A 12599-nucleotide genomic window follows, 5' to 3' on the forward strand; every position below is an offset into this window, starting at 1 on the left:
CCCATTCTTAGGAGAATCCTGTTTTAAAATGCCCCCCTTCATTTGATATGATGTACACACAGCGCGGGTAGCACTGTGGGTTAAACCACAGAGCATAGGATTTGCCAATCAGGTTGGCAGTTCGAAACCCCGCAACTGGCTGAGCTCTCGTTGCTCGGTCCCTGCTCCTGCCCACCTAGCAGTTCGAAAGCACGTCAAAGTGCAAGTAGATAAATAGGTACCACTCCAGCGGGAAGGTAAACGGCGTTTCCATGTGCTGCTCTGGTTCGCCAGAAGCGGCTTAGTCATGCTGGCCACATGACCCGGAAGCTGTACGCCGGCTCCCTCGGCCAATAAAGCGAGATGAGTGCCGCAACCCCAGAGTCGGTCACAACTGGACCTAATGGCCAGGGGTCCCTTTACCTTTTACCTTTACCTTACACACAAATGCATAGCCAGTTAGGATCTGAGAAATGTAAACCTTAGTAAGGCTGTAATGATTCTTGGCATTGTATGTGTGTACACTTTACAAAACTGGGAGAAGACAACTTTAGTAGCACAGGAGATGAGGGGAAACTAATATAGGGTAGCATAAAAACAGGCAGGATAACTTGACTGGCAAGGTTTGAACTTTAAAGGAAATTGAAACTGAGTTGAAAACTGCTGTTGAATACTTTAGTGCTGTGTATCAGCTGGTATCAATGAGTGCCATTGCCTTGTAACACTCCAATACACCTCACAGCACCTTCTATGCTTTCTCAGTGAATCTGGTAACAACAGTTAAAGAATACATCCAGCAATACTTGAACCATCTTTGAAAATGTTACTTCTAGACCAGGCTATTTTCTTTTTTGAGGAGCACATGCCTTGGGACGGAGCATGCCAACTTCTTAGCGCCTTGAGGAATTCTTCACAAGGGATCTAAATCCTGTGGTGCTGGTGAACAGAGAGGTGCTGAAAGGGTACCAATACAGATGAAGTGATGGGTAGAATCAAAAGCATATAAAAAGGGTAAAGCAGCTTAAGAAATAGAAAGAATGGAGTGGTAACTGGAAAAGGTAGATGCGACTGTTACAACAGAACCTTAAAAGGAATTTGGATGACAAAAAGGGTAGCAGATAGCATGAGTATATATATCTCCCTTTGGCAGTCCTCTGTCTAGAACAGTGTAAAGATTCAAGCCTCATTGTTTATCCTTACTCTTCTGTCCTCACCCAACATCTCTCTACAGAGGCAGCAAAGGGAAAGACATCAACACCATCAAATCCTTGCGTGTCCTGCGTGTCCTCAGACCCCTCAAAACTATCAAGCGATTGCCAAAGCTCAAGGTGTGTTGGGGGTAGCAGCAAAAAAAGATGGAGTCAGAGCCATGTACATTGATTGAACTATATAAATAAATGATGATGATAATCATTGTTGTTTTGGGGGGATGTAAATCAACAGTTTAAGAAAGAAAATGTGGGTGTGGTTAGAGTGAGAAGAAGGTTGGACCCAGCCTTCAGACCCTTTCATGCATGAGATCTAGTGAAACAAAGGGAGGGGTTTCTGTATTTTCTCTCCATAGGCATCTCTCAGTGTCATTTGAATTGGATCATAGTTAGGGATGGAGGAAGAATCCACCCTACCCTTATACAATCCAGACAGATCATGCATGACCTGGATCATCTTCAGAATCCACAGTCCAGTGAATTCCATTATGAGGGGATCTGCAGGTTCTGTGCTGCCTCCAACCCCTCTCTGAACTTCCCTCCCTTTAAAATGCATGTAAACATTGAGACAGCCATTCCCCCCCCCCTACAGTTCTCTCTGGGAGTGACAGAATGATATCAAGTACTGTTGCTCCCAGGGAGTCTTGCTCTATGCATATTGGAAGCAAGGAGCCCCCCATGCTAGCTGCTTAGGCTCTGCGTGGTTGCATACACTATTCCTGAAGCTATAAATAGAAAAATGGGTGGGGCGGGGGGGACTGGAGAGAGTATGCAACCATCAGACTGCCTTATAAGTACTTTAACATGTGTGTTTCTAGGTGCATTTTAAATAATTTTCCATTTAAAATCTGCCTGGAAAGGGGATGGGATGAATTTAGTCCCATCACCTGTGAGAACTGGGATGGGCCAGACTTTAATGGGTCCATCTGTACCTAAGCATAGTTGTGCCTGTTTTCCAACCATAATTCTGCAAAATGAGGATAACATTTCATGCATCTGATTAAGTGGACTTTAATCCATGAAGATTTATGTAATAAATAAGAGAGCTAGACTCTCTCTTGCTACAATAGACTAACACAGCTTTATCTATAAGTAGCAAAAAAGATGGAATCCTCTTTGTGGGGACACGTTATTGCTCTGTTCTGGAGGAACTTGAAATTATTTTTGGATGGGCTGAGGATTTTCAAGAAATAGGTATTTCTGTGGTTATGCAGACAGCTTGGGACTTGGCTTCCTCAGAAGTTGCCTGCTCCCACAGTGATTTCTCAGCCCTTGAGAGGCTCTGCTTTCATATAGGCAGCTGCAAGAGAGAGAGGTGGTGGAAGCAAGATAGTGGAGTATCCTCTGTGGGAATCCACTGGATTTCTATCTGTTTTTAAAGGGCTTTTGAATATTTCTACTTACTTATTTTAATAAATGTTTCACATCAAATTGAATTGCTGTGTTCTGCAATTTTATGGTCTGCCGCTCTTAAAATAGTTTTTATTCATTTGTTTAGTGCTGATATTTTAGTGCTGCATACAATTGTTAATTTAGCTTGATTTTATATTTGGTGTTGTATGTCCTTTTTTTTTTGCAAGCTGATTTGGAGTTTTCTTTAAGCCTCTTTGGTTGGCTGGATATACATTATAATAAGTTATCTAGCAAACCCTTACCAGAACCCTGTGTTCTTTCCAGGCCGTCTTTGACTGTGTGGTGAACTCACTCAAAAATGTCCTCAATATTCTCATTGTGTATATGCTCTTCATGTTCATCTTTGCTGTGGTGGCTGTCCAGCTCTTTAAAGGCAAGTTCTTCTACTGCACTGATGAGTCCAAGGAGTTTGCAAAAGATTGCAGGTATGTATGTTGCTTCCATCCATTTTGCCACCATTCTGCTTCCTGGCCCTGACACCATTCCCATTCTAACATTTTCTAAGAACTTTTATGTCTCTTCTCTAGAGTTATAGACTCAAAACCCAAATTAGGTTGGAGCTTGCAGGTTGCACTTCTCATGTTGCGTTCCCTGCTACATCAGTGCAGGCAAATGAATTCTAATGCTGTAGTTCCTGGTCTATATTTTGCTGTGTACTTGTTAGTATTGTTTGTTATGCTGATTTTATATCTCACCATTAAGTAAATATAATCAAGAATAATAATACAAATAACCCAGATCCATAGTGAAATCACAGCATAGCTCAGTTTTTATCTTACTAATAACACAGCCAATTCTTAAACTGGTGTACATCAGTGTCAGTCAAGTTAATGAAGTAACTGTGGTTTATATAGATCAGACCTATTAAGAGCTATTGTGTTGGAGTTAAGTGAATCAGCTCCACTTAAGCACCCTGAAATGAGGCTGTTATACCCGCTAAAGTGTGATCATTAACTATCTGGATAACTTTTGTGTGATATCATGAATAAAAGGTTCAGACACTCCTTATATTCACACAGAGACTGAAGCTCCAATCATTGGCAAAGCAACCATTTGCACCATAACATATCCTTGCTAAATTGTCCACTTCATTGTTGTAGCATGTCCCTGAATATTTCTCTTGATCTCCTTCATCAGGGGAGAGTACTTAGTCTATGAGAAGGATGACGTGAAGGCTGAGAAACGAGAATGGAAGAAATATGAGTTCCATTATGACAACGTGTTGTGGGCGCTCCTTACTCTTTTCACTGTATCTACAGGAGAAGGCTGGCCAGAGTAAGTGATTCAGGAAAATGAGTGTTGGTTACTATGCTAGGCTGCTGGGTATCTGGTTGGCCGCTGCTGGAAACTAGATTGTTCCCTAGACAGAATTAGTCTAGCCCTTTTGGATTAGCTTCATCACTAAGACACTTTTGTCACATAGAAGTCCAGGCTTATCAGCCATAGTTTTCCCTTTCCATATAAAAACACCATCCTGGGAAGAAGGATTTGTATGAAATGTTTCTTTATTTCTGCTGATGAAAAGCCACTGAAAGCACAGGAATGTAAAATGAGGCAAAATGTAATTAAGATTGGGGCTTGTGATTTATGACACCCAGCTCTACCTCTCCTTTAAATCAGAACCAGTGAAGGCGGTGAAGGTCCTGTGTGAGTGCCTGGAGGTGGTTGGAGGATGGATGGCGGCTAAAGATTGAGGTTGAATCCTGACAAGACAGAAGTACTGTTTTGGGGGGACAGGGGGCGGGCGGGTGTGGGGGATTCCATGGTCCTGAATGGGGTAACTGTGCCCCTGAAGGACCAGGTGCGCAGCCTGGGAGTCATTTTGGACTCACAGCTGTCCATGGAGGCTCAGGTTAATTCTGTGTCCAGGGCAGCTGTGTACCAGCTCCACCTGGTACGCAGGCTAAGACCCTACCTGCCCGCGGACTGTCTCACCAAAATGGTGCATGCTCTAGTTATCTCCCACTTTGACTACTGCAACGCGCTCTACGTGGGGCTACCTTTGAAGGTGACCTGGAAACTGCACTTAATCCAGAATGCGGCAGCTAGACTGGTGACTGGGAGTGGCCGCCGGGACCACATAACACCGGTCCTGAGAGATCTGCATTGGCTCCCAGTACGTTTCCGAGCACAATTCAAAGTGTTGGTGCCGACCTTTAAAGCCCTAAACAGCCTTGGTCCTGTATACCTTTAGGAGCGTCTCCACCCCCATCGTTCAGCCCGGACACTGAGATCCAGCGCCGAGGGCCTTCTGGCGGTTCCCTCATTGCGAGAAGTAAGGTTACAGGGAACAAGACAGAGGGCCTTCTCGGTAGTGGCGCCCACCCTGTGGAACACCCTCCCTTCAGATGTGAAGGAAATAAGTAGCTATCCTATCTTTAAAAGACATCTGAAGGCAGCCCTGTTCAGGGAAGTTTTTAATTTTTAACGCTGTATTGTTTCTAATACTTGATTCGGAGCCGCCCAGAGTGGCTGGGGAAACTCAGCCAGATGGGCGGGGTATAAATAATAAATTATTATTATTATTATTATTATTATTATTATTATTATTATTATTAATGAACTTTACCTTCTGGAAACCCAAGGTCCATTGTGAGCATCCACATAGCTATTTGTTTACCTGTGCATATGTCCCATCTTTATTTTAAAAAATGTTTTGTCTGTGGAATAGTGCAAGAGCGGTTGTACACAAAACAGCTGTTTTAGAAAATTAAACTAAAGTGGACATGCCTCCAGCAACAACTGGTGAAGTTAGGCATGCTACCTTTCCTTTGGACTGTTGAAATAAAATAGCTAGATTGTGCTCAGACAACAAGCAAATGGGAATAGAGGATGTGGAAATAAATAGCACTGAGAAAAATAGTTTTACCCATGTTAAAAAAACAACAAACCAGCCACACAATGCACTTCAGTGGGATACATGCTATTTTATGCCAGATTTCCCACCTCCATTACTGCATTATCAATAGATTGGGAAATGCAAATTAAATGGGGGCACTGCCATTTGGATGATGATGTGTAGATAACATGAAAAACTTAAAAACATAGGTTGCATCAAATTCACTTTAAAATGCCCTATACATAACCCCTTTGCCAGTGAAACAATTTCTCATGTGACCTATACTGTATTTTTCGGCCCATAGGGCGCACCTAGTTTTTTTTTTTTGGGGGGGGGGGAATAAAGCCATTCCACGGCTTGCAGAGAGCTGCACGAAGCAGCTCTCCACAAGTCGCGCAGCTCTCCCACGGCTTGCGGATAGCTTCCTGAAGCCTGGAGAGCGACCGACCCCTCTCGCTCTCCAGGCTTCAGCGAAAGCCTGCATTCGCCCCATAGGATGCACACAAATTTCCCCTTCATTTTTGGAGGGGGAAAAGTGTGTCCTATAGGGCGAAAAATACGGTAACTGTGATCAGCTTACTGTAGACCTCCAGTGCCCACACCCCACATTAATATAGCAGTGCCATTGGTGCGAGATTTGGAGGCAGATGTCCAGGGCTCAATTCAGAAGAATGAGTAGAAGGGGCCCCAGATATAGGAGAGTTGGCATATTTTAAACCACATTTTAAAATCAGAGAAATAATACACGTTACCATCTAAAAGCCTTGCCCCTCCATAAGATGATAACGTCTAGAGTTTAAAATCACCTATATCCAGCATTGTGCAAATAGCAGGGGTTGCTTCTAGTGCCCTAGAAGAATTGTTACAAAGAACAAAATGTGGGCAATGTATTAGTTACATCAAAGACAGGTCTTTCTTTAAAATGGAAAGAATCAGCAATCCCTAAGATTAAAAACTGGCTATTAACAAACTGGGGAACTTACTGCATATAACACTAATGTCTCACAACAAATGTAACTGATTTGTAGAATACAGAACCTGAAAAAAGAGACAATGCATGTACTTTTGTAAACTAAGAAAATATTTAATAAATTTTTTTTAAAAAAACAATCTGGAGAACTGCTGTGATGGATGGTAGGGGTGATACAGTATGTTAAGATGAGAGAGCCCAAAGCATACATATACCAGCTATTTTCAAACAAAATGGAGTTCATGAATTTCTGAGAGATACATGCACAGACAAATGGTTTTGAAATTGCAGAAGAATGTTTGGAATGTAATGTTTTATGTTTCAGACTAATCTCTGGTTCTGGAAAGTCTAACGTTTTGTTTTGTTGACTTACAGATTTGTAAATATAATTTTTGTTAATTAAAAAAACAGAATTGTTAGAAGGTGTCTCCATTTCAAAAGTACCAGTGCTTGCATTGACAACCACATGGGAAAGAGAACCAGAACAAATGACTGCATCTTCCTCTTCCTCTATGCACCCAAGAGGAAGAGGTAAGTGCTGCCTTCCCATCCATCTCTTTCCCACTTGCTATGAATTTTGCCAGCTGCCATCTGAGACCTTGAGCTTAGTAAGATTCATCTCACTGTGTGATGAGAATCTCAAAAGACTTTGCAGACACTTTGGTGTGATTACAGCTGATTTGGGATTTTAAATAGTCCATGTCAGAAAAACCTTCATGGAGGAGACTATCTCAAATCTTCTTAAATTTTGAGTATTGGGAACCTATCTCAGAAATCATAGGGTTTTACTACTATTTTAGATGGATCAGCGAGCATGATGGATCATTCACAGGGCTCTTCAATTCTTCCCACCACATCTCATTCGCTTTCCCCATCTCTCCTTGTTTTTTCTGCAGTGTCCTCAAGCACTCAGTGGATGCTACATATGAGAATCAAGGCCCCAGTCCTGGTTATCGCATGGAGATGTCCATCTTCTATGTGGTCTATTTTGTGGTCTTCCCTTTTTTTTTTGTCAACATTTTTGTGGCCTTAATCATTATCACCTTCCAGGAGCAAGGGGACAAGATGATGGAAGAGTACAGCCTGGAGAAGAATGAGGTAGGACTAGGCAAAGTGCTTTGGCAACAAAAAAAAGTACTGGTACTGGTAAACCCAGCCAGCTTCCTGAAGTTTCTATTCCATTCCTTTATGATAGTTTCAAAACTTTGATTTGTTAAAAAATAGTGGGGGTGGGGGCAGTGGATAACTGAATCTGTGTTTAGTAGCAGTGAAACTTAAATGACAAAAAGTCAACAGATTTCAAAAACAGATTGGTTATAGAATACTCAAGAAGCTCATTCCCATTTTGAACTGCATCCATCTCCTCTTGAGAAATTCTAAGAAGTTAACAATAACATCAAAATCCTTTAAAAAATACCCAACACAGAGATTTAAAAGCAACGCCACCACACACATACAAAAGTACACATAAGGGACACTGCACCATGTACTAGAAGTCTTTAGAGTTTTATTGATGTATCCTCTACTTCTGCCATCTATAAGGTTGGAGGAAACTGGAATTTGTGATAGTTTAAGGTTCAGTTGATATCATTTGTTTTTTTCCTCCACTCCTTGCAACATGAACAAGATTCTGCTCCTAGTTTTGTGGCGCACAATCCTTTTTCTGTTTCCTTCTTCTACAAATAGTAATAGCCCACCTCAAGCAGCTGCCCTGGGGGGAATATTGATATCCTCTGAAAGCAGGAGTGCCTAATCTTCAGCCTGATTCAGTCACAATTTTCCATGACTGAGCATAATATTCCACATACCCCACCCAAAAAAACAACCAGAAACCTATGGCGGATGCTCCACCATGCAACGGTAGAGCCCCACTGAAGTTGGGAGGGATTCTTTTATTTTTAAAGTAAGGCAAGATAATTATTCCTCTGAGGATCCTGTAGAAAGCAGACCTCACTGAACTGGTTGGGTGAACTGAATAGTATTTAGCTCATTGAGGTTAGGATTTCCAAGTCATGCTGCTGGGATGGGACTAAAGCACCCTTCACCAGCCTAGCCCACTCTAGATGTTTTGGATTGCAACTCCCATCAGCCCCAGCCAGCATGGGAAGGACCAAGTTGGTGACAGCCAGATGGAAGACTTCATAGGTGATAATTAGTTGTGCTTCATTTATTTTAGTGAAATAACCTTAGGGCCATTTACCACATTGCTTTTTGAAGGCATGTGTACATAGACTCATGTCTTAGACCAACTTCATGTAGGAAAGCAGACATTCATCTACTTCCTAGGTAAGACTTGGATTTAGAAGCACTTATTGGGTATTTGCATCTTCCTTGACATATAGATGCATGTTTCAACCTTGCAACATTATGTTTTCTGGCATCTTAAGATACCGATGTGCACAACCTTGCCTTCAAAATTAATGTCATATACAGCAGGCATTTTGCTACTGGTGCTAAAGTAAGGCCACATTAAATGTCTTGAGTCAGTACAAGGAAGGACTAGAGGGAAGAGCAAACATTTTGGTCAAAGCAGACTCTAAAGTGATCCAGTCAGAAGGAAAGAATATATATATATATATATATAATATATTTATTGAAATTTTCAAAAAATATAAAAGAAAAACAGAAAAGAAAAAAAAGAGAAAAAAGAAAAAGCAACAGTTGAAAAAGTTTACATTACTTGCTTTCCATACCCAATTTCCTTGACTTCCCCACACCTGCCCTTCTTGTATTCCAATTCCAATTTTTATTTTTTATTTTTTTTTTATATATTTTATTTAGGATTTTCTTGTTTTACAGAAGTGTAATGCCTCGTATTTTTTTTTTCCCATGTAACATTTTTACAAATCCGTTTCATTTGTTGAGGCATTAGGGGGAGAAGAAAAAAGAAAGAAAAGAGAAAGGGGGGGTGGAGAGAGGGAAGATGGATGGGGGTGGGGTCGGGTGGCAGTGTTTCTATTACGCTTAGTGTATGTAGAGTTTGGTGTCAGCGTTGTTTGTGTTGTTCACTTGTGTTCCTTTGGTAGTGAGAGAGTTTGGGGTTGGCGTAGGGTGTGATTGTTTGTTTGTGATTGGCTGTGGTGATCTTTGTTTTCGTGTGTGAGTGAGGTGGGTGGGTGTTTTGGATCAGGTTAGCCATATTGATTTGTATGCTGTTGGTGGATTATTGTCATTGTCTTGTTGGGCCGTGTATGTGATAAAGGGGAGCCATACCGGGGTGAAGGTGTCTTCTTCGGTTTGTCCCCGTGTCAGTTTCAGTTTATTAGTTAATTTTTCCAGTAGGGCTGTTTCCCATACTATTTGGTACCATTGGTCCATGCTTACTCCTGACAGGTCTCTCCAGTGTCTGGTTATGGTGTTTCTGGCTGCTGAAAGTAGGTGGGTTATGAGTTCTTTGTGGTGTAAATGGGCATTGTTGTCTTGGAAGATGTTTAGTAGGGCCAATTCTGGGGTGATATCTAATACTTGTTTAGTTATTTTACATATTTCTCGTATGACTGTTGCCCAGAATAGTTGGATTTTGGGACATTCCCACCACATGTGGAGGTATGTGCCTGTGGAGGTGCACCCTCTCCAGCATTTTGGTGAGGTTCCTGGGCGTATTAGCGCTAGTTTCCTTGGTGTTAGGTACCACCTGTAGGTGAGTTTCAGTGTGAGTTCTTTTCTTTTCGTTGATATGGATTTAAAGGGAGGTTTAGACCACATTCTGGTCCATTGCGTGGGGTTAATCTCATAGCCTATGTCATTCTCCCATTGTTTTTTGATTGCGTCTAGGGGGTTTGTGGGGTTTTGGAGTATTATTTTGTATATTGCGGATACCGTCCCTTTACTGTTTCCCTTTGTTGTTAGGAGGAGGTTTTCGAAGGTTGTCAGGGGCCTAGTTGCTGCTAATTTTACTGTTGGGTTGTTTAAGAGGGCATGTAGTTGGTGTTGTGTTAACCAGGGCATTTGGGTGTCTTCTAGTTTGTCTTGTATTTCTTGTGTTGACAAAGGTTTGTTATTTTTATAAAAGTCTATTAGGCGATATAAGCCTTTGGTTCGCCAGGTTTTTATCTGGAGGTTTTGTGCTGCATGGTGGAATAATGGGTGGTACGCCAGGGGGATTAGTGGGGATGGGGTTGGGGATAGTTTGCCTATTTGTGTTTTCCATGCTTTGAGCATGGTCTGTGTGTACCTGTTGAGTGTTGTGGGAATTTTCTTTAGTTTGTTTGGGAGGAGTGGGTATGCTGTGGTGCAGGTATTTTCAATTGTGTCCCTCTCTAGGTGTACCCATTGTTTTGTCTCATCTTCTAGTATATATGGGATTATATGTCGTATTTGGTTGGCAATGTAATACGCTTCTATGTTGGGGATTCCCCATCCTCCTTCTGAGGTGGGGAGGTGCAGGCATTTGGGGCTTATTCTTGGTTTTTTATGTGAGAAGATAAAAGAGTGTAGTTTCCTTTGCCAACTGCGGAGTTGGGTTGGGGGGATCCAGATTGGGAGGGTTTGGAATAGGTAGGTTAGTTTTGGGAGTGTGATCATTTTGATCATGGCTATTTTGTCTGAGAGAGTGAAATTCATGTTATTCCATCTCTTTAGGTCTTTGTTAATTTGTCGCCACAGGGGCTTGTAGTTGTGGAGGTGCAGTTTATTGAGGTTTCTGGTTATTTGTACCCCTAGGTATCTGAACTTGGTGTGGCAAAGTTTTATTTTGGTGACCTTCGTGAGTTCTTTTTGGGTGTGAGGAGGGGTGTTGAAGCACATAGCTTCTGACTTTGTGAAATTTACCTGTAGGCCCGACACCATTGCAAATGTGTTGAGTTCTCTGATTAGGGAGGTTGCTGTGCTTATGGGGTCTGGTGTTGTGACCATTAGGTCATCTGCAAAGAGCCCTAATTTATAGGTTCTGCCTTTTATTTGCACTCCCTTGATGTCTGTGGCTGCTCGGATGCGGATTGCTAAGGGTTCCAGAGCCAGGATAAATAAGAAGGGAGACAGTGGGCATCCTTGTTTCGTGCCTCTTTGGATAGCTATAGTATTAGAATCCATATTATTAGTTCTGCATCTTGCTGAGGCTTGGGAGTATATTTGTTTGAGGATTTGTAGGAAGTTGGGGCCAAATTTCATGTTAGTTAGAACTGCTAATATGTATTTCCACTCTAAGCAATCGAAGGCTTTGAGGATGTCTAAGGACATAATTGTCAATGGGAGTTTGGTTGCCTTGCTGTGTTCGATCAGGTTCAGTAGTTTCCTGATGGGGTCTGTTATATTGCGGCCAGGGACAAAGCCAGTTTGGTCTGGGGCTATTAACTTGTGTAGGAAGATTTTTAGGCGGTTGGCCAAGATTGATGTGAATATCTTGTAGTCTTGGTTTATTAATGAGATTGGGCGGTATGATTCTACTTTGAGGCTATCTTTTAGTGGTTTTGGGATGGAGACTATTTTGGAGTGGGTCCAGGTTTTGGGGATGGGACCCCCTTTTATGATGTCGTTGAATAGGCGGGTCATGTAAGGCATCAAGGGTTCTTTGAATTTCCTATAGAATTCTGCTGTGAAGCCGTCTGGGCCTGGGGCTTTGTGTGGTTTCAGATTTTTGAGGACTGCATCTATTTCCTCTGGGGTGATAGGGCTGTCCATGAATTCCTGTTCCTCATCAGTTAGGGTAGGCATGGTCAGTCCTGCTAGAAATTTTTTTATTTCCCTCTCTGGTGGGTTATGGGAGGTGTATAGGTTGGAGTAGAATTCTGCAAATTCTGAGATTATTTCTTTGGGGGAGAATGTTATGTTGCCGTCTTTTTTGGTGATGCAGTGTATTCTTGTTTTGAGTGCTTTTTTCCTACATCTATTTGCTAGTAATCTGGAGGTTTTCCCTCCATATTCATAGAAACGTTGTTTAGAGTATAGAATGTTGATCATTGTTTTGTTGATTTCTAAGGAGTCTAGTTCTCTCCTTTTTTGTTCTATAAGTTTGAGGAGTTTTTTAGATCCTGTTTGTTTGTAGCGTGATGAGAGGACTGTGATGTCTTGTTCTATTTTGCTAATTTTTGAGGTGGTTTGTTTTTTAAGGAATGTTTTCTCTTTTATGCAAGCTCCTCTGGTGACCGCTTTCATTGCGTCCCATAGGAGGGGGGTTGTTATATTGTCTACATCGTTTTCCTCGAAGTAGTTTTGGAGGGTTTTTGTGAGATTCTCTCTAATTTGTTTGTTT

The 12599-nt window shown here is 41.8% G+C and overlaps 1 protein-coding gene across 16 annotated transcripts in view; it reads left to right on the forward strand.

Moving 5' to 3' along the window:
* CACNA1A (calcium voltage-gated channel subunit alpha1 A) overlaps positions 1 to 12599 on the forward strand; it is a 275590-nt gene that overhangs the window by 181912 nt on the left and 81079 nt on the right. For all 16 annotated transcript variants that reach the window (XR_008328860.1, XM_053376385.1, XM_053376381.1 and 13 more), the window contains 4 exons: positions 1211 to 1307; positions 2865 to 3025; positions 3738 to 3875; positions 7306 to 7507. Coding sequence is in view for 15 of the 16 variants with exons in the window: in XM_053376385.1 (XP_053232360.1) it covers positions 1211 to 1307; positions 2865 to 3025; positions 3738 to 3875; positions 7306 to 7507 (598 nt within the window). In the remaining variant the exon portion in view is untranslated. The remainder of the gene's footprint in view (positions 1 to 1210; positions 1308 to 2864; positions 3026 to 3737; positions 3876 to 7305; positions 7508 to 12599) is intronic.

Source organism: Podarcis raffonei, chromosome 2 (genome assembly GCF_027172205.1).
Source record: "Podarcis raffonei isolate rPodRaf1 chromosome 2, rPodRaf1.pri, whole genome shotgun sequence".
NCBI lineage: Eukaryota > Metazoa > Chordata > Lepidosauria > Squamata > Lacertidae > Podarcis > Podarcis raffonei.